This window comes from Rhinolophus hipposideros (genome assembly GCF_964194185.1).
Source record: "Rhinolophus hipposideros genome assembly, chromosome: X".
Lineage (NCBI taxonomy): Eukaryota > Metazoa > Chordata > Mammalia > Chiroptera > Rhinolophidae > Rhinolophus > Rhinolophus hipposideros.
In genome coordinates, this window is record NC_138046.1 from 65,774,677 (window position 1) to 65,801,825 (window position 27,149).

The 27,149-nt window shown below is 34.2% G+C and overlaps 1 protein-coding gene across 7 annotated transcripts in view; it reads right to left on the reverse strand.

The window, feature by feature from the left end:
- Window positions 1-27,149, reverse strand: part of PCDH11X (protocadherin 11 X-linked) — an 824,011-nt gene that overhangs the window by 698,512 nt on the left and 98,350 nt on the right. For all 7 annotated transcript variants that reach the window (XM_081043929.1, XM_081043928.1, XM_081043927.1 and 4 more), the window contains one exon: window positions 21,526-24,021. In XM_081043929.1, the coding sequence (XP_080900055.1) occupies window positions 21,526-24,021 (2,496 nt within the window). The remainder of the gene's footprint in view (window positions 1-21,525; window positions 24,022-27,149) is intronic.

The following is a 27,149-nucleotide window of genomic DNA, read 5'->3' on the forward strand; positions in this document are numbered from 1 at the left end:
TCTTGAGCTGAACATCTATAAGCTATTCATTTACAATTTTATGGATGTATAATTTGGTTTGCTAAATCAATCTAAAAAACTTAATTAGCATTCTAGGTGTAATGGTAATATGACTTTAATTGAAAAATTATTTAACAGATTCTAGACAACATATGATATAATTTAAAGTTTCAAACTATTTTTTTGAACAATTTAGTTTTATGGCATACAAATTCTAATTGAACCTAAGCTCTCCTAAAAAAAATTGTCTTAATGTTTTATCTCTGGCTATATATTTTATTTAACTACACTTTTGTGAGGCAGCCATTCATATACATGGAGATAATAAATTAATATGGCTAATATTAAAACCAGATTCTCATTAAGTCAGATTCTCATCATTATATTATAAGCTTTTCCCCCTAGAGTCATTTATTCATAGTTCAGAAAATAGAGTCTTATTCATATCTCCCTACGCCTAAGGAAAAAAAATGTGAAAAAGATAATTATTTATTTAATGCCATGCATAATAACTTGAATTTTCTGAGTTTGTAAACTACCTCTGAACAGAGGCATTTTGGGTCTTAAGCCATTGACAGAAGGATGGATCGGAAAGGACTTGGAACTGAGAGGTAGGCCAATCTTGGTAAAATTCCAGGCAGACCACTTATCAGTTGCCAGAGCTTGAGCAAATCACTGAAACTCTTAGAATCAGTCTTCCAACTTATTTTTCAACACGAGGATGACTTTAATAATATTTTGTTTACTGGGCAGTTGGGTGGATTAGTTGAGACAATCGATGAAGGGTGTTAGCATTTATTAAGTGCCTTTTACGTGCCAGTCACATTTTATGGGTCATCTCATTTAATTCTAACAACAACCCTATGAGTTTGACATTATTTTTGCCATTTTTATGGATGAAGATCCTGAGGCCCAAAAACATTAAAAAAGTTTTATGCAAAATCCAACAGCTAAAGACCACATAGTCAAGGTTAGAGCCTTTGATTCAAAGGCACATCCCCTTCCTACTGCCCCAGTGTGCCTCACACAGTGTAGTCACACAAGAACAGTTTTCCCCTTCTTTCTTCTTTTTTTTGATAGCTCTGTCATTTCTAAAATGGCTCTTCCTTGCCACTGAAAGCTTTCTCTGCTTCCTTAATTAAGTGCCATACAAAACCCATGGTTTTAAGGAATTTGATTCAAGCTATTCTAAGAAATACTTGATATCATTCAGTTCATGAATTAGAAATTGCATTTCAGAAATACAGGAGTCTCCCAGTCTCCCCCATTTAATCACAAGATGGCCATTTTGGGCACTTGCATGAAATAATAATAAGGAATTTGTAATCAAGAACCCATCGTTTTTAGTATCTTATGAGGGAAGAAACTTGATTGTAGAGCAATTTAAAGCCTTGTTTAGTTATGCAGTATTGCTAACAATTATCATTAACGTGGAGCTCTCATTTTTCAAATGCTTTTTGAAAAATCATTGCATTTGAGGTTCTAAAAAACCTATTCTCTCCATTTTATACATGAAGAAATTCAATCTCAAAGAGGATAAGTGATGTTCCAAGGTCACACTGGTTTTAATAGACAGGAAAGCTAAACCTCAACCATGTCTCATTTCTACAACACTTTTATTTTTGTTAGTGTCACTTTAAAAAAAACAATTTTAATACTATTCCTACTTCATACAGTTGTTATTCAGGACACAAAGTTATCACAGACTAAATAGGTTGCATATGTAGTGGTAAGAATCCTGAACTGAAAGTCAGTACATTAACACTCATCATCTGATTCTTTTAAAATCTAACTGCATGACCTTGGGCAAATCACTCTCACATTCTGAGTCTCATCTTCTTCATCTGACATTTTCTGATTCCAACACTAAGTCAACTTTGTCAATTGTTGTCACAATCATTAGAATGCAAAACTTTATTTTGACCTGCTATATTTAAAAATGCATCCACTTGTAGACCAACCCTCAACACTTCTACTCAGTTTCGTGTAAAGAACACACAATTGTAGAGTTCAAAAGTCAAGACTACAGACTGTATGGGTGAGTTTTAATTAAGCAGTTAATAAAAATAAGATTGCCTAGACTCTTGATCTGAAACAGCTTTGGTGTAGGGGAAAGAACACTTCAATTGGTTAAATCAGGCTTGAGCAAAATTTGGAAGCTCTCTGAGACCACGTTTTGTGTTTTTTTTAATCTATAAAATGAGCGTGGTTCCTGTCATGCAGGGACTGAGCTCCCACTCCCCATACAAGAACGCAGGACATGGTGAGGCCAAAAAAGAATACCAACGGAGTCATGGATAGAGGAGTCATACCACTATAATCTCGTTGGCAGCTGGGTTGGAAATACGGAAAGCAGGCTCCATACCATGCACAACGCGCCGGCCGCTTCTCTGCCAACCAACCAACAAACCCGCTTCGCCACAGCAGTTATATCGATGGCTAATGGCTAACCTGTAACAGCTGATGGCCAACTAGTCACAGCTGACATCCATCTACTACCCGAGCCAGCACCTTTCCACGTGAGGCCAAGAGCCCGGAAACTGCTCTCTGGGACTCTGTCCCCACATACCAATAATATCTAGCTCATTGTGTTATTCAGAAGATTAGATGAGTTCATCAATGTGCACAGGACTTGTATTTATTGAGTGTCTACTTTATGCCGGACGCTGTCCTCTGCACATTTTTGTACGTCATCACACTGAGTCCTCACAATCCTGTTCATTGTACATCTTGATATCACCAGAAGGATCAAGATCCTGAGGCTCAAAAAGGTTAAAACGTAAATCCAGATTTGGAAATCAAGTCTATCTGACTTTAATGCCTAATCACATTCCATTACAATGTATTTTCAGAGTGCCTAGTATTATTCTGGCACCTAGAAGACACTCTGAAATTTTTCCTTGAACTATCCTTCCCTCCTCTTCTTTATTTTTCCAGTCCTTATTTTCAGAGCGTAATGTACCACAGGCATCTGATATACGCATATGCTCCCTAAGTGGTCATTCATTCAGCTTCCTAAATAAGGGCTGAAGCTTTCCCATTTGGAATCAAATGTATTGCATAATGTTGGACACTATTAAAAAATTTATGTTCCTACAGCTACATATGAATTGGTTAAATTGGGAAGCATAATCTAGAAGCAAAATATTCTTTCTCCTATGTAATCCAAAGTTAGTAAGTCTAAATAACTAAAGTGAAAATTCACGCTGTACTTAAATTAGTGAGTTTTAGTACTTTTTGATAGATATCTGGTGGTCCATATGTCATCAAGTTAGTTAGAAATTAATCTATATACCGAATATATTAAAATGTTCCTTTTTATTGTAAATTGATGTATAAAGTACATTTATATTTGGTTTTATATATATGTATATATATATGTACATGTATATATATATACATATATATACATATTATACATACCCTTCTTTTCACTCATCTTACCAAACTGCAAGACATTAGAATTTTATTATGTTTTAAATATTGCAAAAGCAGAATGGAAAGGGGTAGAGGACTCTCAACATAAACATACTATCTGCAGAAAGTTCAATTTGATTAAACATTTTTTGAATAGCCACTATTTTCAAAGTTTGTTCCAGTGTTCATATATTGAGAGCAGAGATAAATGGAAGAAGAAAGTCTTTGTCTATGCTATTTGCATTTTTTCACATTGCAAAATTGACCTGTTGACAGGAAATTATATCCCATGGCACATATCTGCTAATAGCAATAGCTTCCAGAATGAACACAGTGCTTGCCAACCTTATGAAAATCTAATAACAACAATCATCTAAAAGTTAATCTGCCTGAGCTTAAATGCATAAGAATGAGTCTAGGAAGGGGCAAAGAGAGTTGGGAAAATCTACTTAAACTGGATGTTGATTTGTACAGCAGAGGAGAAATGTAATAGGAAAGTGATAAAAATGAACACAATGGAATACTATTCTGCCATAAGAAAAGATGGAATAGTGCCATTTGCGACAACAAGAATGGATTTTGAGATTATTATGCTAAATGAAGTAAGTCAGACAGAAAAAGTAGAGAACCATATGATTTCACTGATATGTAGTATATATATATATATATATATATATATATATATATATATATATATATATAACTGAAAACAACAAAGGAATAAGATAAACAAACGAAGAAACAAAAACTCATAGACACAGACAATAGTTCAGTGGTTACCAGAGGGTAAGGGGGGAGGGATGTGGTAGATGAGGGTAAAGGGGATCAAATATATGGTGATGGAAAGAGAACTGACTTTGGGTGCTGAGCACACAATGTAATATATATATAGATGATGTATTACAGAATTGTACACCTGAAATCTATGTAACTTTACTAACAATTATCACCCTAATAAACTTTTAAAAAATGAGTCTCTGAACTTCAAATCAGGAGATCTGGAAGCCATAGCTCTATCAGACATGTGATGACGTATAGAGGAAGGAGAACTGAGAGTTGAATTAGATCAAGCTGTACATCGTTTCTCTGCCACTTACTGTGTAACGTTTCTGAGAAAAAGAAGTATCAGGTGTAAGGTGCCAGCATACTGCCTAACATAAAATAGGTGCTCAATAAAGGCAGGTTCTCTCTCTGGGCCTTGATTCCATCATCTGTCAAATAATACAGGTAGGCGAGGATACCACATAATCTCTAAGGATCCACTCTATCTCTAAAATAGAAGCAAATTACAGATGAAACAGTATATCTCACAAAGGTTATAAGAAATATTATACTTCTAGGAATTAGATTGGTCAGTATAAGAGAACCAGAGGAGTATAAACATTTTTAATAACTCAAGTAAAATGTTTATCCAAATCGAAAACAAAAATGTTACCATTAGAAGAACATAATCTTCATCAACTTAGTTTTTTCCTTTTTAAATTGGGATTTAAGTTCTATTAACTCCATTTTAGTGTATGCATATATGTATATGTATACATACGTATACATTATATATGTACATGTATATATACATGTGTATTAGTACTATATAGCTCTAGATCTGTATAGAAATTGAACCTATACTGAGATCTGTCTGGACGGTTAGATTCCTTTGGGCAATGGGAAATCTCAGAGGGAATACATATGACTGATGTTTGTCCCAAAGAAGACAGAAAGGGTAAAAGCTTGGGGGATGAATACCATTAGAAATTATCTTTTGTACAGGGCCAATAGTACGCATTATCAGAGAAAGGCAAACTAAGCAAGATATATAAGGTGATGACATTGAGGCAATGTTAGAGACATATCTGTGATTTTAACCCTTTGGCTACTACCACCTCTTTCTCTATTCCTGTTAGGCTTTTTGTTTTTTTTAGTACTAGCACTCTCTCACTATGTCTCAGTCTATTTTTCGTAAGACTAAACCACCTTGTTGCTTTAGCTATGCAAAGTATACTTTCTCAATGTAAAACATGTAATTTCAGAACAGCAAGTTATATGGGTAAGTAAATATTACTCTGCACACAGTGCGTATTCACATTCTAATGAGTGCAGTGATCGCTGCTCAGGGAATAAGAGAGTTCAGGTGATTTCATTGAAGCACATCAGAGAGTGATATTACTAAGAAAGAATTGTAAAACTGTATTATAAGGACAGGATGGTCAGAGACCCATTTTCTAGGGTAAAAAGGCCACCTTGTCCAGAAAGTGTCTAGGTAACTGATGCTTTTTCTTATTGGACTGACAGAGATTAGATGAGAGACATGACACTTGTCCCTATGTGAACATGAGGCCACAAAAGTTGCCCAGAGAATATGGAGGCCTACAGCATAATTTCTTTATGTGTTAAGAGGATGTGGCTCTCTCAGCAGGTCCAATAACTCCTATGACCATATACAGTAGTCAACCTGGGGTTCTAACGCATTCCACATGCCACACCAACCTAAAAAAGAAATGTTGACATGTCTATTTTCAGTTTTCTCTTAGATTTTGACATGAAAAACGATATGAATTTTTTCTCCACAAAAACAAAAACACACCATGAAATTTGAAATTTCACACACAAGCACAAAGACATTTGTGGTAGGAATAGAGTTAAGGCAGATTTGGCATACAGCTATGAGAAGCTAGATTCATGTTAGATAGGATTGTTTCTAAGAAAAGAATCAGAGTTAAAAAATACGTTTTTGCTCTATCAGATTAAAAAATAACAAGAAGGGTTGCACCTTATGAATGATAACCCTCCTACTTCCCTGATAGAAGCACTTCAAAAATATTTTTTAAAAATCATACAAATATGAGGGGAAAGTTTGTTCACTATAAACATGGCAATGTACTGCTCTTACAAGGGTTTCTTGTTACTGAGTCCTTAGCCTTGTCTTTATATCCAATTTTCCTCTTTATCACCCCTTTATTATGGTTTATATTCCCAATCTGGGATTGTTGGCAAATTATCAATAATTACAACTGAGTTAAATGAACATTATTTCCCTACTCAAGATGATGTTCATTTCTTGCACTAAAAATGGCGAAATGAGTAATGAATTTCTATGAACTATCATTAGGTTATACGGAAATATTTTATAGTAATGTTGATGTTCCAGCCTCCTGATATAAGACTGTTTAGCAAAGATGTGAAAGGGAAACTAACCAAAATAAAACCCCAATCTCCAAGGATATTTCCTGCATACAACTTAAAGAGACTTTTTCTGTCATAATAAAGAGAAGAAAAAAGGGTAATTTAAGAACTATGTTGTTTATTTTTATCTCATCTATTTCTAGGAGGCAGATGGTATATTTGCTTTGAATATGTGTGCCAAGAAGTACATTCCTTAAAGATATATATATATATATTTATCTCTCTCTCTCTCTCTGTCTCTCTCTCTCTCTCTGTCTCTCTCTCTCTCTCTCTCTCTCTCACACACACACACACACACACACAAACTGTTTTGAATAGTGATATGTGGTTTTGAAATATTCAGGGTAAATCAACCATGTTATAATTTGGACATTGTCTATATTTGATATCCCGTGGTTTTCTCCATCTGTTCCTGTTTTCACAAAATTGATAACTTTGATTTTTCAGCATAAGGGGATAAAATGATTTCTAGTATTCAGGATGACCATATCATCTCAGTACTTCAGTGACAATATTTATGTATATACAAGCACATTTTAACCAGCGAGGTCCATTATCTGTTTGTTATGATTCACTATGAAAAATCTTCCTATGTTGAAGACAAGAACACCTTTTCCTTGCCATATTTTTCCTTTGAAGAAATGTTACACGGCGATGTTTCTTTTGCTAAAATGCCTAAACGCAGTGTGTGATCCTCTGGTTTCTCTCTTTTTTAAGATTTGCATTAAAAATATAGCTAACATGCAATGTTATATCAGTTTTAGGGGTACAGCATAGTCATTCAACATTTATATACCTAAAGAAGGGATCACTACGATGAGTCCAGCAACCATCGGACATTGTACCACGCTATCACAGTGTTATCGACTATACTTCCCATGCTGTGCATTACATCCCCATGACTTATTTGTTTTATACCTGGAAATTTGGACCTCTTATTCCTCTTCCCTTTCCCTCCCCTTTTTAAATTTATCAATTAGAGTTGATATTCAGTCCTATTTTATATTAATTTCAGGTGTACATCATAGTGGATAGATATTTGCATCATTTACAAAGTGATCCCCCTGACTAGTACCCACCTGGCACTCTACATAGTTATTACCATATCATTGACTATATTCCCTGTGCTTTACTTTACATCCCCATGACTATTTTGTAACTACCAACCTGTACTTTTTAATCCTTTCAACTTGTTCACCCCGCCCTTAACCCCCTCCCATCTATCACCACAATAAATCAGGTACTCATGTGACACCATACATAGTTATTTCAATATTATTGACTATATTCTTTATGCTATACCCTACATCCCCATGACTACTTTGTAACAACCAATTTGTACTTTTTAATTCATTCCCCATTTTAAACCCAGAGCCTCAACCCACCCTCCCATCTGGAAATCATTAAACTGTTTTCTGCATCTATGAGTTTGCTTCTGTTTTGCTTATTAATTTTGTTCTTAGATTTCACATATAAGCGGAATCACATTGCATCTGTCTTTCTCTGTCTGACTTATTCCACTCAGCACAATTCCCTCCAGGCCCATCCATGCTGCCCCAGATGGCAAGAACCCATTCCCTTTCATGGCAGAGCAATATTCCATTGTACACATGTACCACCTCGTCTTTATCCATTTTTCCATCAACAGACACCCAGGCTGCCTCCACATCTTGGCTGTCGTAAACAATGCTGCAATGAACTTATAAATGCTCACATCCCCTCGATGTAGCAAAAGTCTCAGACCTCACCAAGGCCAGACACCACCCACCGGAGGCCTGTGGACTCTGATAGTTTTCCAACAAATAGTGAAATGTGGGAGGGGCTGCCTGCTCAAGGAGTAAGTGCCTCTGGTGGTGCCCAAGTTGGATGAGGTGGGGTACCAGTGAGTCAGCAGGGCAGAACAGCGGAGCTCAGATTCAGATTTGGCCAGACTTGGTAGGCTCAACACAGGAAAGATGGAGTCTGCCTTCTGGCTGCACAGGAGGACAACTCACCAACACTCCTCAGTCTAGCCAAACAGAAGTCCTATGACTACAGATACAAAGAAGCCATATCAAGACTGGTTGGAGGGGGGCAGACTGAGGAAAATGCCAAAACTCCTCAGTCTGCACCCCTCTCCCCATATGTCTCCGATGCCTCCTGAGTCACTGTCCTTCCACCAGAGCCCAAGGTAAGTGCCTGTGAGCGAATGAGACTGTGAGTGGGCCCTTTAAGATGACGTTTGGGTTTTCCACAGGTTTCTGTCTCACCTGGCCAGTTGGAATCCCCACTCTTTTCCACAGCCAGATGTTGTGGGGGCTCTTCTTCTCAGCACCAGTACTCTGGGATGGAGAACCTGGTGTGGGGAGCTGGGGTTCCTCATTCCCCTGGGGGGAACCTCTGCGGCCAAGATATCCCTCCGGTTCTCAACTGCCATAGGGAGATTTGGGGTACATTCAGCATCTCTGCCCCTCCAACCAGTCTTGATATGGCTTCTTTATATCTGTAGTCATAGGACTTTTGTTCAGCTAGACTTCAGAGAGTTTTCCAGATTGATTGCTCTGCAATTTAGTTATAATTTTGATGTGTTCTCGGAAGGACGCAGGCACAGTGTTTATGTACTTGCCATCTTAGATTTCTCTTCTGGTCTCTTTGTAGAGGTACTGTATCAAGATCACCAGATGGGTTAAGTTTTTCCTTTGAATCTTTTTTATTTCAAGTGAAACTCATGGACAGGAAATGCAACAAGAATCAAAATATCTAAGGTAAATATTTAAAAATCTTTCTAAGATTAATGAAGAAAAATGATGCAACATAAATTTTCTGAAAATAGTTTCCAGAAACTAATGTTTAAAAGGTTTTGTGACCTACTCATTTACAAGAATTATGTAAGGTTAATGTTAAGAAATAGGAAATATATTGATGAAAAAGGCTACCATCCAGGCTCCTTTTATTATTAATAGAATCACAGGTAGCATTCTTTTATTAAAAGTGTCTGTTTTCTTGCCTTAGTTCCACACGTGCACTTCTATCTCATTGACCATGGTTTAGTTATTTTTGTTGTCCTCACATCAGTGGCTTAACCAAAGGAAGTGCTCAGTATAATTCTGGTAAATTGTTCAAGTTTATGGAAGTATCAAATTTCACGGCATGGTCAAGGTACAAGGAGTAGTAGGTGTGACAAAAATGTGTGGTGCATGGAGTAGTAGGAGATAAGGATGAACAAGTAGGCCTGGTGAAAATTGTAAAATCCCTGGAAAAATGTAGTAATAAATGTTTTATTCTGTATGCAACAGGGAAAGACATGGAAGCTATTCTGTCATAGACTTCACTTGATCAGATCTGTGATTTAGATAGTGTTTTGGGTACAGGACACAAAATGGTTTGGACAAATGAAAGCAGGAAGAAGAATACAGTAGTGGAACAGGTAACTTATGATGAAGAGCTGAATGCGTAAGCAGCAAAGGGACACGTCAGAGGTATTTTAGAGGCAAGATCAAGAGGATTTTGTTGCTACTTGGACGTGACTGAGGAACAGGTTGATGACTTGGAAGATGCTTCCTGAAATGGGTTAGGTACAATGGTTGCCCAGTTCAAATTTCAAGAAACTTGGAGAGTTCCTAATACATACTTGTGACGTAAATTACTAGCAATATTCACACACACACACACACACAAACACACACACACACACACACACACACACAACCTTATCATTATGATAAAAACTGAGGTTTTTCTGTTTTGTCACTTTTATGTGCTCTTATTTTTTTCTTTTATTTTTTTTTTTTAACATTGTATATTCAGGGATTTTCTGCACTGGAGAAAATTAAACAATTTTTTTGAATATATGTTCAGTTAAACTCCTTGAGTGGTGGGCTTTTTACACTAATAGCAACCAGGGGAGGACTTTGATTGTCACACATCCTCCCTCCCATACTTCACCAGTCACCATAATCACAATCATTCCATACATTGCTTTGCTCATAGTAGAAATTTGAGACATATTTAACTAATGTCATTTGCATGGTAATCTGCATTATGTAGCATGTTCTATGAAATACAGTGGTTAATAAATGATAGCATATTATCAATATTCAAATATTTTGAGTACAACGAAATGCGCAATAGTAAAACTTTAGTAAATATGAGTCACTTCTATTTACTTCATTGCTTTGGGTTAATTGTTACCTCCCAATGTTGGTCAACAGGAATGCCAATATATAGAGTTCTGGTTAATGCAACACAGATGATGAGTTATCCCTTGAAATTGTAGGATGTTAATGTGTTAAAAGTTATTTTAGGATCTTTGATAATGTTAAAGAAATTGGTAGCACCTGCTGACAAAAGTGCTTCAAAAAATATCAGAGGATATGTTATTGCAATACAGAAAAAATTTTATTTATAAGCATTTTGCTTAATACAGATTACACACACTTAATGCACTGATGTTACATCAAATACAACCAATGTTAGTATCTATACATATTCCAGTTGAAAAAGGCTCTATAATGTTCATTCTAATATGAGTATTCACACAAAAACCTGTTTATTCTTTTTTTAAAATTACAGCCACAAATAACAAAGTAAAAACAAATTTCCAAAATGACTGTTGTAAAAGCTCTTGTATTGTAAATCTTCACAACTTTAATGTTAGAGTTTTTCTTCAATTGTCATTCTTAGTATTAGCTCCACTCAGAATGGGAAGTGATAATAAAATGTACACATTGCCTAATCTGAATACTGAACCTATCCTCATAAACATTTCCATGATTATGTCAAACCATAGTTCACATTGAGCTGTTTATAAAAATGCATGTGTGTATATACATATATAAGTGTGTATGCATGTATATGCTCACGGTAAATCTGCATCTTAGCCTTTTAATGAAACAAACACACAAATTTGGAGACATTAAAATGACAATCTAACATTGTACAGACACTAGCAAAGCACTACTTATCTCTTTTTTGGTTTCATAGTTACTAAAATTAAATAAGGTATTAATGCAAAAATTAGATGATTATTTTAATGGATTGTTTTGCATATGTTTAAGTTATACCAACTGAGCAGAAGTTGACTATTACTGAAGAAAAATTTATCTTAGCTTTTTTTTCTGTGGCAAAGAAGTAGAATATACACTGGTACTTACATAGGAAAAATCAATTTAAAATTTTAATGTATAATTTAATGTTACTGGATCTGTGATCATTCAGAAAACAGAGAACTTTTATGAAGAGAAGTACTTCAGTTACATGAAAGGCAAAAAAATATTAAAAGTAAGAAAACACATAAGCACTTATTCAAAATGCACTGAATATGACAGGAGCTTTATGAAATGAATGTTGATGTGTAGAATGAGATAAGCAATACAGAATGATTATAATTTGGAAGTGAGGCATAACAGTTTAAAAGGAGAGAGAATAACATTGTAAATGTAGATGTGTAATCTTTAAAGAAGTTGTCTTTAGATTCAAGTTTATATCAATTTTTTGCTAGAAATTTGACAAACATAAATACGCACACATATATGCAAACATATGTGTGCTTATACCTACACTAACCCATTTTAATCCCACTATATTAGAATTACTTAAACATCAAATTAAAATTTCTTTAGACATACAATTAAGTATATTAATTTCTAGAGTTTCGTATGTTTCTCTTTCAATTCTCACACCTAAAAAGACTTAATTGTACATTCCTCATCATTTCAATAATTTGTGTTCATTTTTAAATAAATGTGTATATAGTCTTATAAATAACTAAAATTTATACATTTAAAGTTGAATTGTAGCACCGTGTGAAATGTCATTGTTAAATGTTACCAGTTACTCTTGATTCTACATGCTAACTTCATATAGCATGTCAAACTCTTTTTATCTATGTAAAATGAAACAATATATTATTATTATATAATAATTATATTATATTATTATTATAATAATTATATTATTATTCTGTAGTATTAAATAAAGTTTGTGTCTTTATAAAGTCAAGCCATTTTGTCAGGTAGAGAGAATAGGCCCATGTTTAACAAAAAATTGTATTTTGCCACTAGATGTTTTAGCATCATGTAGACAAAGCCATAATACCTAGCTGGAAGAGAACTCAGCACCTTTTCTTGAGTAACTAACTGTATTGTGTGAAAAAAAATGTAATTATTCAATCTAAACAGAGTAAATAACGTATAGAATTTTCTGCAAAAAAGGCACCCAATACGTGGTTCTCAATGACATGATCAAATGAATATAATTAATAATGAAACATAAGCTCTAATTTGTCATGAGATACTCAATTAGATAAAATTTTAAGTAATACTCCTTTTACTCTATTTGGTGGTAGGTAGAAGTAAACAAATATGCAACTGGTGAAAACTATTATTTTCAGAAATCTACAAAATAAATTTTAAAATGTATTTAGTTGTTTTATCACATCCTTGTTCTAACCTCAACTTCAAAATCAATATAGATCACCATTTTAATGATACATTATAATAAAGAGAACTGATCATAAACATTGTCACTTTACACAAAAGTATTTTCAGTAATCCACACATGCAACTCAAATAGTTGTTCAGTGTTACAACTTTGAGATAATTAAAATTAAAGAAAAGAAAACTTATTTAATCAGCTCTTTGGTATGTAAACACAGACCTGGTCTCATATTCAGGGTGGGAAAAACACACAAAAATGCAGCTGTATGGGTTCTGGAAAACTAATTTATGAGCTCCTAAATTAGAGCTTATGTTTCATTATTAATTATATTCATTTGATCGTGTCTCCTGGTGGAGATATGTAATAGGCCTCTGTATTACATTTTCAGCTCATCGAACTATACTATTGCATGAATTTGTCCAATCCAATCATACATTTATAAAAATAAACCAGCTGCACAATAGATATGTCAGTTACCACCAAGTGTAAAAATTTTTGCATGTGTAGTTTGTAATATAAAAGGACAGAATAATTCTGTAATTTTAAAGTGCACCACTTCCAAAGGTTATAGGGCCTTGAAACAAAATTACTAAGTGAGTTATAAGGAAGAAGGTACTGATATCACCTGAAATAAAGTTGAGTAATTTTAAAAGTGTTCACCTAAACTCTAACTAGAATTTCCTAAATGTTTTCACAACAAATGTCTATAGCATATGCAATAAAAATAAAGTCCTTTCACTACTGTATAATTTAAAAAGTCTACTTCAAATTCTAAAAGCTCCATGAAACCACGGATGTCATGTATAAACACCCATAATACATGAAAAAACAAATTGCACAATATATCTTTTTAAAAATAGCAATTATATACAACACAGCACCTTTGAATATACTAGAAACCTAAATCTAAATATTTAAAATAGACAAAAAACAAGCTTCACGAAATCTAAGAAAACATATCTATTACACAAGAGCACCTATAAGAAGTATTTACAGAGTGTGATTTAAGTTCATGTAAGATTTTTTAAGATCTGCTTATCTTGTAGCATTTCTGTTGAAATCAGGCTTCACATCATACCTAGCTTGACACACAATTTAAAAATCTAATTAAACCATGGTAAGTGCAGGCAATAAAATAGTAAAGTGAGGCAGTATTATTTTGTGTTGAAATGAAAAGATGAGTAAAAATATTGTGCAAAATTGTGGTTGATTGATTGAATCTAAATTCAACTTTTAAAAATTATTCTAAAGTATATGCATTCCCATTGATAATGTAGACAGGGTAGTCAACAATAAATAAAACACAGAAGATGAATACATAAAACATTAAATAATAGAATTAAAATTGTTCATACATTTTAAAATTGAAATCATTGAAAATAAAAATAATTTAAGAAATGTAATGGCTTGAATATCCTACTTGTAAAAAGAAACTTTAAATATTAAAGTAAAATGGTGGAATGTATTTCATCACTTTTTAAAATTTATGCACTATGGATTTTAATCAAAAGAAATACTTTTTTGAGTGCTTGCAGGGATGAAAATATAAAGTACAGTGTAGTTCATCACTTAGATAGTCTACTTATTTTTCACTAGACTAAGCTCACTAAAAGTTCCTTTTTAAAACATCTGTGACGACTACTACTCTTAAGATTTGCTTTCCTTCTGTCTTTCTCTATTCACTGACAAGAATAAGAACTAGAGAGACCATCGAGGACAATTCATTGGGAATATTCCAGGAGTCCATTAATGCCAACACAAAGATATCTGAGACCTGGTAAGCCAGACATGTAATAATAATTGAATTAAAAATGCCACCAAATCAATTCATAAGAGGGAATCAAGTATGAAAATATAGTTTTGTTCTCAAAGGCTTTTGTGGAAAACTAGTCTCAATGCCATGCATGTTGTTCTCAAATGGTAATATTATTTCCTTAAGCATGAGCAAGGGTTGTTAATAAGCAAAAGCAGAATCAATTTTCATATATAACCCATTTTAAATATGGTTAAACTCAATTTTCCTTGGTTTATATGGGTAAACATTTTAGCCTCAAAGAGCAGGAAATAAAGCAATTTAAAAGTTCCTTTCTCATAAAGTTATAGTCTGAGAAATGGAGTCACAGCTTTAACAACAAAGTTTCTATTTTCATCTTCTGCAAAGATGACACCCAAGAAACTACTGAGGAATGTATTTTTAGAAATTCTGGATAACTATTTCAAGACATTTTCATCTTGATATGTACAGAAGAGTGATTAAGAATTTTTTCTTATTACAGTCATATTTGAAGTGTCACTGAAGTGGAATAAAAATGAGGTATTCTCCCTTAGCTCACAGTGTGCAGAAAACTAGAAACCCGGGTGGTCACGACACGAGGAATTAAAATTCATTTATATAATAATACATCTTCAAATGGTGATGAAACCACAGCAGTTTATTATGGGACTTTGAAGTACTGCTTCATTTTCTTGGGCATCATTTTATTCACAATTTAATCAAGACAATGGATTTTGGAAACTCCTACTTTTACTTAGTATATCTTGGTACCTGCAGGCCACTGACTGTAGGGGTATAATAAGTTGGCTCCGTTTTGCATTCCATGGAATGATTAGAATTAAGCTTGAAATACTTTGTTTATCAAAAAAAAAGTGGGAAAGGAATTATAAAATTATACTATTATAAAGTTATTCTATTTCAGTAACTTTCACAAAAGTAAGTTTTAATTTAAAGTATTTTTCTATGACAGTTGTTTATAAGTACTATGTAAGACAATATTGTAAGTTATATGACATTTCTCATTACCAATAAAAGTTACACTCATGGTCATTATAATTAACTGAGTAATGTTTAAAAAGCCATATAGCAAGTATGTTCAAGGAACCTGATATTATTGGAGGTACAAAGAATTCTGAATTGAGTAAATGAGAATACTAAATTTTAACAGAAACCTGTCAAAATATTACCTGTATATCAAAAATGCAACAACCAAACTAACTTGAAATGCTAAATAGAGCATAAATTTCTTCTAAATACCTTTATATCAAAGAACACATCAAATAATACACTAATTTTATATACATTCATAATTGACCAAATCCTATTCACACTTTGCAAGGTAAAATGATATACAATAAAGCATTTGAATGAAAATCTAAGAAACATTATGCCTTGATTATAAGGGTCGTTTATACTCCCTTTATGTCCCAAGAAATCATGTTTTCTTGTTTTGTTTTTAATTCTGTTAGTAGTGTTAGTAAGTCATAAGCAGGTTAAAGAATACAGGGGAAGATTGGACACATCATTCTTTCCTCAATAGAATATAATTCATGTCCTACTTGAAGCATTCAGTCATTGTGTAGGAAATGAACTAATCGACATACTATGAAAAATAAGTTAATTTTAAAAGGCAAATTACTCAAAGCAATGAAATATATTCAGTAATTTAACGCCAGAGAAATAAAATAGATCTATTTAGATGTGACTCTAGTACCTTATATTTTCCTAGGGAGTTTCAAAATTGATAAAATCTTTTAAAATATACTGTCTGAATCCTTGTTTCTACTCTCATATGACTGGGGTTATGTTTCATTACATGAGAAATATCAATACTTTTTTTCAAAATATGAGGGAGTATAAAGAACTTTACATTTTCCTTTAGATAAATAAAAAATAACTTCAATATTTATAGAAAAAGGAAACATGATTACAACAGAAATATTTTTTAATGATTAAAGGAATGGAACATGATTGCAATAAATATAAAAATCCAGTAAGATTATTTTATATAATCCAACTTTTAAACAGAATGATGGCTAATTACAATTTTCTCAGCTATTCTATATTAGTGAATATTGAAAAAAACAAAAACAAATTGAAGTGTTTCTTTGTTGTTTGTTTTGGTCTTAAAAAAATCTCTTGCCCTGAATACCTTTCAGAGGGTAGCTTGGATAGGTCAGCTTCACTGCCAAACTCCCCGAGATGATGTTTAATTCCTTCAGCAATCAGTCAGGGCAAGTAATTCCGTGTTTCATGATTGAAATATTAACCATCAGTTTGTAAACCAAGATAACATTATATTACATCACAATTGTTCATATTCAGAGGAAGCAAAGGGAGAAACAGCATGATAAAACTCATTTATTACACTACACTGTTTCTTTCACAAATTTTAGATTTTGATTGGGAGATTACAGCTAAAGTAAGCATACGATTCAGTGGGGTTTAAAAGGTAGTTTTTGTTTCGCTTGCCTTTATAATGGAAAATCCAAATTAGAAAATGAATGATCTTAGCCAAATTTTGAAATCACAAATCACTGGAATTTTTTGGAAGGGGAATGAAATTATGCTGTTCCTAGAAAGCTTTATATCTCACTGCAGATTTCAATAGTTGATGTCCTGGAATCAGTCTAGGACAAGAAAAATAACACATTATCAAAATCAGATGGCTGTGTTCTTGGAGTCTTAGTTGCCAAGCATGCTACATGGACAAAATTCAAATTACTAAAATATAGATGCACAAAATCAAAGTTATTGAATTTAACAGTAGTGAATATTCAATATTCAAGCCTATTCAATCTAATGCAGACTCCTGTTACCATTTTGAGTCCATGTATAATACCTACAGGTATGGTTACTTCCATGAATTATAACCATCCAAATCTTCCAGCATTCTTTTACCTCGTTTGTGAAACTGCAACTCTATTCCAACTCCAATCACATAAATTTGCTAGGCGTATTGTTTTCTTTTTCTGTCTTTCTTTTTTTTCTTTTCTTTTCTTCTCTCTTTTTTTTTTTTTTTTGACTGGTGCATAGAAGGCCCTTAAAAAATGGTGCTTCCATTTTTATTTTCCTGTATTTTTCAAGTGTATAGGATTCACATTATTTTAATGGGAGAGCTGTGTTAAGCAAGACATCGTTTTGGCAGTATATCTCTTCTATAAAACAATTATCAAAATTGATTCTAAAATGGTGATACTGTTTTCCTAGAGTCATACCAACCAAATGCTATCTGCTTGCTCTGAAAAATGTTAATTGAAGGTAAACTGTAGAGTCATCTTATAATTTCATGTTTTTCATTTGTACTACAATATATACAAAAAATGCCTTCCAGAATATTTTTAAAAATTTCTACCAAAGAGGAGCATCATATTCCCCAGGTATAAATGCCTTTTTTTTTTTTCCAAAAGAGAGAGTTCTATCTAACAAATGTTCCTTTTTTTTTTCTGAATACCAGAGTCATAAAAAACAGAAAATATTTGATTCCCTTTTAAAAACATGAACTATCTGATAAATCCCCACATATCTTACAGCATAATAGAACCATTTGCTTTCTTCATTTTCATTTTTAGATGAGTAAAAAAACTAAATGTAAAAATAAGTTTATACTCCCCCTTTTAAAATATATTTTTTACTTAGTTTAAAATCAATTGGAATATTTCTGCCTTCTACTAACAGTAATATTTTATTCCACTGTCAGAATTTCCTTAAGGAACAATGAATTTTTCTTTCATTTTATTTACCACTCATCTTGTTCACATTCTGCAACATCAGTGAATAAAGGATGGCACTCCCAGCATTAATCAGAAATTGAGAGTGCATAGAAAGGGTGGAAAACATGGCAAATGTAGCACAAAATATAAGGAGCCAATTTTTTTAGTATCGTATTAATCTGCCTAAGTTCACCAATTCACATCCAGAAAATATTTAGTCATAGATCTGAACCAACTGTGAACCAAAGACATGAAATACATAATTTACCTGACTTTATAAGATGTGAAAAAATAGAAAAAGTCATCTGAGAACTCTCTGATTCTAAGATAGTCTTTTTAGCTAACAAAAACTTAATGATAACCAAAAACTTATTCTCATTACAATTCATTTTTCATATTTTGCCTATCTCATGAAGTTATTTGCCCTGTGTTTAGGAAAGTATCCCTCAGCTAAAAAAAAACAAAAATGCCATCATAGAAAAACTTATTAAATTTATTGACTTATTAAAGATTACAAAATACCAAAAAAATAAAAAGAGAAGGGTATTTGGAAAATATTTCAATTTTTTCCTCCATCCATGTCTTGCTTACTATGTATGAGGTCTGATAATGAAGTTCGCGAACTTTGTTGCAATGATATTGCTAACTTTTTGATATCAGAAGGATTATTCATTATGAATTTGTACCAACTGGACAAACAGTTAACCAAGTTTATTATTTGGAAGTGCTGAAAAGGCTGCATAAAAAAGTTAGAAGACCTGAACCTTTTGCCAACAATTGATGGCTCTTGCATCACGACAATGCACCAGCTCACACGGCACTGTCTGTGAGGGAGTTTTTAGTCAGTAATCGAACAACTGTATTGGAACACCCTTCTACTCACCTGATCTGGCCCCCAATGACTTCTTTCTTTACCCAAAGATAAAGGAAATATTGAAAGGAAGACATTGTGATGACATTCAGGACATCAAGGGTAATATGACGGTAACTCTGATGGCCATTCAAGAAAAAGAGTTCCAAACTAGCTTTGAAAGGTGAACTATGCACTGGCATCGGTGCATAGCTTCCCAAGGGGAGTACTTCGAAGGTGACCGTAGTGATATTCAGGAATGAGGTATGTAGCCCTTTTTCTAGGATGAGTTTGCGAACTTAATTGCCAGATTTGTATGCTCAAGTAAATTAAGTCTATCTCATCGAATATCTCAATGCCTTCATAAACAGGTGAAACCAGAACTTGCTCTTTTAACAAACTTCATGAGCCAATCTATTAAAAATCATGACATGCAAGTGCAATTCACAAACCTCAACCTTTGTATACGTTTTTAAGCAAGTCACAGTTTTAGTCCAAGGGAAAGTGCTATTGGGATACACAACACACATACAGTGTTATTCATAAAGGATGCTTTTCTGTTGAGAAACGTTTCCAATAAACAGAATAATAACAACAAAAATCAGAAAATGTGTTACATAGAAACACAATTTCCGGAGGAAATGTTAGGCATCTATTATGTTTGTCACCCATCTAAAATCCACTGAAGTAGGAAAACATGGGGCTCATTGGAATTGTACAAATGACCACTGTCCTCTAACTCATTCAAAGCATAACAGACACTCTCTACAAAGAGAGTAGGGTTCTATTTTATCATTTGCAATAGCATAGCTATGAATGTATAGTAAGAAAAACACACCAGCAACTGAATTACTATCTTACCTTCACTGTGTGCTTAAGAGAGAAGAGTTAATGTTATTGTATAATTTAACTATGCATATCCTTCAATGACCTGGATTTGTAAAACCATTTCTTAAAATATGGTAAATTATTTTAATTGTTATTTTGAATCCTGATAGGCTTCTTTAATATCTCCAACTTTGGTGAGAGGAAACCTGTACTGACTTTCATATTACTACAGTTTTATTAACCCTGAATAGGTTTCAAAATCTTTCATTCACTGAAACTGAGAAGAGGACCTTTTAAAGAGTTACACAGACAAAATAATAAAGGCAAAATGTGGCATGACTTTGAGGGGGAAAAAAGAGTAGATAAATTCCATCATTTGACTCTATTGAGGAAACGACTTGATTTAAATCATTTAATTTACTTATGAATTTTGAGACAAATTTTTATTCACTTCTCCCCATGGAATACAGATAAAAAGCACGGTATAAACTTTTGTTTTCATAAATTTGTTGGGTTTTAAATTATTGTACACAGATTTCTTGGGTCTTCATATACACATATTTTCCTTCAGGCCCATTAGAGGAAGCAGACACATTTCATTTTCCAAAAGGCATTATCTTTTAAGAATGTATCCTGAAAAGCTCTCAATACCTTGCAGAAATATGCAAATACTTAAATGAATATCTAAAATAAAGATCTCATATATATTTCGTTCTCTGGCTTGAAGATGATAGTGAGTAGCAAGACTTCATTTTTCTAATCCTATTCCTCTTACATTGTGTGAATATAGGTTTTATGAACCAGAGTAATGGTGAGTTCCTAATCTGAAAATGACACTGTTTTCATTGTGGGGTTTGGGGGCATGGTGGATAGGGAGAATATCTTGATGTTATTTGTGTATCTTGGGCAGACATATTTTCCCAAGCGAAGCTGGAATTCTCAACACCTCCTTATCATATTTTAAAATGCTTTACTGTGATGTATCTATCTAGCCCTCACTGTTCTGATCCTCGTGCACACCATGGTACTGAGGACAGTGCCGTGACCCTTTATTTTGGAGTTTGTCCAGTATATTCTCTAGCAAGAAGTGTCATGCTGCCATCTACAGACAACACTGGCCCTATTATAATCATCATTCTGACCAAATTTCCCTGCAATCAGGAGTTATTCGTACTCATTTTCTACCACACTTAAAATGAGTACGTGTATGTATTTGTATACTTCTGCAAAATCTGATCATTTTGATCCCTTGTTGAATCAATAGATTCTGAAAAGTTTTACTTCAGCTGAAAAGAATTTAAAAAACTAAACGTTTAAAAGGTTAGTTAGAAACTGGGATTACCTACCGGTCTGGTGTGGACAGACACAGGGATCTTGAAAGTTGTCACTGGATAGCTGCACTCAGAAATGCTGTAGGGATCAGAACTGCTAGAGGAGCACTTGGAGATGGAATCGCAGGCCACGAAGGTGTTATCAAGAGGCAGTTCCTGGATGATGTGGTGCTTTGAATTCAGGGGAGTTTCCGGCTGGATCTGGAAGGCAGGCTGTGGAGAGGCAGATTTGTAGTGCCTGGCCAAATCAGGGCTGTCAGGCTTGAAGGTGGTAGGTGTGGTGCCCCAGTTGTACTTGCTCATAGTTTGCTCTTCCAGCTCAATGGGAAGGTCTAGTGTGATGCTGTTTCCATCATTGTCAGCATCATCGGCCTTAGTTTCCTCAATAGTGACAAGGTTAAGCAGCAAGTTCTTGGGAGCATGTTTCTTCTTCTTCTTCTTCTTTTTCTTCATCATTATCATCTGCCTGTTTTCTGGGTTTGGTGTAACCCATTCAGAATTCTGCTTGTTTTTCTGAGCAGCCTTATGGTGTGGTGATTGGTGGCATCTTACTACAGCAGTGATGAAAATAACAAGGATGACAGTTATAGTGCCAGCAACAATGGCAACCATGATCTTGACATAGTCGGTGGTTGGTGAGGATACATCAGCTATCTCAATATTTTGGGTGACTGGTGTTTCAATGTTTTTGCGCACCAGTTCATGAATCAGTGTAGCATTAGTCACTGACTCATTCACAAATAGATTAACAATGACAACGCTGAAGAGAGAATCGGGCTGTCCCAAGTCCTTAGCTTTGACTACCAGTCTGTGTAAACCAAGGTCTGCAACAACACATTTCTCCTTCATGGTAATGTTGCCTGTTGTTTGGTCAATCATAAACAGACCTCTTGTGTTTCCTCCTACAATGCTGTAACGAAGCTCTGCATTCATGCCAGTGTCATTGTCAGTAGCAACTACCATGAAGACCACAGTGCCTGGATTAGTGGACGGTAGAACCAATTCATAGGAGTAGTTGGAAGAAGGAACAAGAAACACTGGTTTGTTGTCATTGACATCAACCACATTTATGGTCACTTTGGTGGTTGAAGAACGTGATACCCTACCACCATCTTCAGCCTTTACATAGAAAGTATAAGATTCTTGTTTCTCTCTATCAAATGAAATATTCGGTCGGATGACACCAGTCTGTGGATCAATGGTGAAGTCATCATTCACATCTAAAATGGAGAGAGTGACTGCAGAATTTTCTCCATAATCAGGATCAGTTACAGTGATTAGTCCTACTGTTCCATGCCTTGAAAGGTTTTCTGGGACATAGAAGTTGTACTCATTGTGAGTGAAAATCGGACTATTGTCATTCTGATCAAGAACCGTCACTAAAACTGTGACATTGGTTATTAAAGGTGGCATTCCGTTATCTTTTGCCAGAACTGTGAAGTTGTATTTTTCCTGTTTTTCTCTATCCAGTTTCTTCACTGCAGTCAAAATGCCTGTACGACGATCCAGGTTGAATTCAGATGGAGCATCAACGTCTAGCAGGTAACTGATCTCAGCATTACGCCCAGTGTCTGCATCCATTGCACTTATTTTTGTCAACTGGGCATCAGGATAGTTATTCTCCAGAACGGAAACACTTATGAAAGGCTGGGTAAAAACTGGAGCATTGTCATTTTCATCTTTTACTTTGACAAGGAGCATGGATGACTGATTCAAAGGAGGTTTGCCAGCATCTGTGGCCAATAATTTAATGGCATATTCTCTGGTGGACTCAAAGTCAAGATATGTAGAAGTCTCTAGGAGGAACTGATTGCTAAACACTGGCGTCAATCTGAAAGGGATATCATGATCTGTGAAGCATGTCACCTTACCATTATGGTCAGCATCTTTATCTGTCACCGTTATGAGAGCAATTTTGGTGTTGAGTGGAGCATTTTCTGAAAGAACCACAGTGCCATTGATTGGATTGATGATGTATCTTATGTCAATTGATGGGACGTTGTCATTGATATCTGTTACATTTACTATCACTATTGCTCTTGCTGGCATCAATCCACCATCACTTGCCAAAACCAATAATTTGTGATTCGGTGATTCTTCCCTATCCAGTGGTTCTTTGATTGTGATAAGTCCGGTGGTGGTGTTGAGGTGAAATAGCCTTTTGGCAATGTTGGACACTAGATTGCTGAAATAGAAGTGAATCTTGGCATTTTCACCTATGTCGGCATCTGTGGCGTGGAGCTGTGTCACTGAAGTACCTACAGGAGCATTTTCTGGTATACTGACTTCAATCTCGTTCTCCTTGAAGACTGGGTGGTTGTCATTTATATCAGCAACACTTACTTGCAAAATAGCGGTACTGGATCTTTGAGGAAAGCCACCATCTTCAACCTTTAGTTTCATTACATACGTATCCTTCTCTTCCCTATCTAGTTCCTTTTGAACAATCAGTTGAGGCATCTTGTCTCCTTCTGGGGTTTCAATGATATCCAGCCCAAAAATGTTTTGACCCTGGAAAATACAGAATGAAACATTGAACTTACGTTATTCTATAAGGAGACACATTTTCAGTGTCTTGAAGCCATATGACACAAGATTAGCTCAGCAATAGGTGTCAGAAGACTTGAGTTCTAAGTTCTGAATCTGTCTCTAACCAATGTGATGACTGCAAGCAAGGTGCTTAGCATCTCTAGGCATTTGTAAAATTAACGAGTTGTATTAGAAAATGTTCTGAGGGCGCGTAAGGCTCTAGTATTTTATGAGAATCAGTGTACCTAATTTATGTAAACTATGAAAGTTTTCCAAAGGACCAAGTATGTAAACTTTTCAAAAGAATTGTCACTAAGTTTCACATGGTGAATGAAGATACAAGTAAATTAACCATGGGTACTCCAAATGAATTGAAATATTTTACTGCAGATTTCAATTGTCCAAAACGCCTTTTCACCACCAAAAGTAACAATCAAGTATAAAATATTCATTCATCCAAGACAGCAGCGCATATATCCCATCTAATAAATATAGCAAAAACCTTGGCCGAAGGGAGAAAATGAAACTCTGATAAGATTATAACCTTGTGTAAAATATACAGAATTTCCGCTTTTTTCTATAGGAACAGGTGTTGAAAAGAAAATTTTCTTGGAGATTAACAACACGTTATTTAATTAACTTATTTTTCTTAGATGAGTAAGCACAATGGGCTGAAAAGAACATACCAAAATGTCAAATTGGAAATAGCACCTATATGCTCTTCATGCCCATAAAATCAGATTATGTGAATGTTTAAAGAACAGTCTCTGGTGCTTGAACCACCTAAGTGGTTCAATTAATATAAAATTGTAAAATAATTAATCAGTGTGCATGGGCTCATTAGGTACTGCTGCTTATCAGTACGCAAAGGGTCTCTTACTCTTAAGTCTTTTAATAGTCAAATAACTTAGTGGTGATAAGGGTCAATTTATCAAAGTGAAATAAAAAAATTTTAAATCTCCCTCTCTGAAGTACAACAAGATAAGCTCTGTCCAGATAAATCGTTATCTCGCTAGGTGACTAAAGAGTAGTGTTGACAGGCTCTCAAGGGCAGGCCTGTTCAGCATTACTGTATCACTTTGGCAGACATGAATGACATAAAACGGTACTGGAGGTTGTGAAGAAAAGATCAGAAGAAGACCTTAAGATTCTTTAGCTGATGATTTATGAACCCCTGCAGACACACAAACACGCATGTCTGCACACACACACACACACACACACACACTCACACTATAATTTTTACTTCTTCAATACATTTTCTTAACATAAAACTTGCTGGCATGTGGCTAAGATCAGTAACTGATCTCATATGTATGTGCTCTCTCATAGAAGAATGGGATAAAATCTTAGTTTTTTTTTAATTAAAATTTATTGGGGTGATAATGGTTAGTAAAATTACATAGGCTTCAAGTGCACAATTCTGTAACATCTATATGTCACATTGTGTGCTCACCACCCAAAGTCAGTTCTCCTTCCATCACCATACTCATATATTTGACCCCCTTTAAGGCTTTTTTCTTCATAATTTTGTCATACCAATTTCTAAAATAAGATCCTAAAAGTTAGAAAAGAATAAATAATATCAGGGTTTTAGAGACCACTAGAATATTTAAGATTATATGGTCATAATATCTTTTTTAATTTACAAAAGTGTCACAATTGCCTATATATAGTTTTGTACAATTCTCAAGTACAATCATATTTTTCCTCATGAATTGTTTGAAGATAGTTCTGTAAATTTTTGTATATGTGCTGCCGAAGAGAGCACATATTTCTGCAAATTTTTGGATTTTCTTTTCTTTTTTTTTTTTTTTGGTGCCAAGATTCACTTATACTTTTATTCAAATCCAGAACCATAATATATATTGGTGGAAGAATTAGATGTTTATTATAAAATTTAAAATGGTATTTCAGACATAATGAATTAAAATCACCAGTTTGCTCCAATGTTATTTAAAAAAAAGTCATATGAGATAGTCAATGTATATTGGTTATCGTGTTTTTATTTCATACAACTAAAATGAGCATTATGGTAATAGTTCATTCATATAAACTGATAAACAATTTGCCTTTTCTTTTAATAATGTATATAGCAAGGGAAACATTTGTCATGTCATATTTACTTACAAGAGTGAAAATTAGCAGACTGAAATCTATTCTTCAACTGTGTATTTTAAGAAAAATATAATTTTAAAACAATAATTTTCAATATAGATAAATACAGTATTTACTATTATAATTTGATCTAAAAATTAGTGACTAATGATCGTTTTATTTTTGTAATGATATTTCAAAAGGCTTTTAGGAAGGTTCAAATCTAAATGTCTCATTAATGGATAGAAAAAATAGTTTCTGAATCACGCTTCACAAAAATTCATGGCACTTAATGCAACTTTGTTAATTTTTGGCATGCCAATATTGAGTGGCTAATATGGTTACAACATTCTTTGAGACACTGGAGATATGGTAGTAAATAAATACATTTTATTAATGTAACGGAAATTAAATTCTAGCTAAGATGAGAGAATTCAGTGACAATCTAAGTATTTAATGGTGGTATTGATATTAACTGAATTATGTTAAGGGAATAATTTCTTTTTTAATAAGAGCCATTAAGGGAGATGAAGGTATTTCAGAGGTTACATAAGGGGAAACTAGTATATATAATATAGTATAAAATGAACAAGTAATAAAGGAGGTAAGAAACATGGCAATATTAGGGGTACTTCTTGATCTCTCCCCTTGAAATTACAAGTTGAAGACCTATAATTCAAAAAAGGATTCCCTGGACAACACACAAACACATTGGGATTCTGTACATTGAAACATCTGAAGGTTGGCCAATTGGGGCAAATGGGAGAGGAGGGAAGGGACAAGATCAGAGATGGGTTTCATAGACGCAGCCCAGAACTCACTTTGGTCTCCAGATAGAGGAGGATTCAGGCTGCAGGTGCATTCTCTGTGGTTCTGAGCATTTCTGCCAGAGTGATCAGCATACAATATGGCTGAACGCAGCAATTAGTGGCAAAGAACAACTGGCAAAGACCAAATACAGAAGTGCAACAGCTGTGGTCTAGCAGCCTTCAATGCCAGGTAGAAAACAAAGC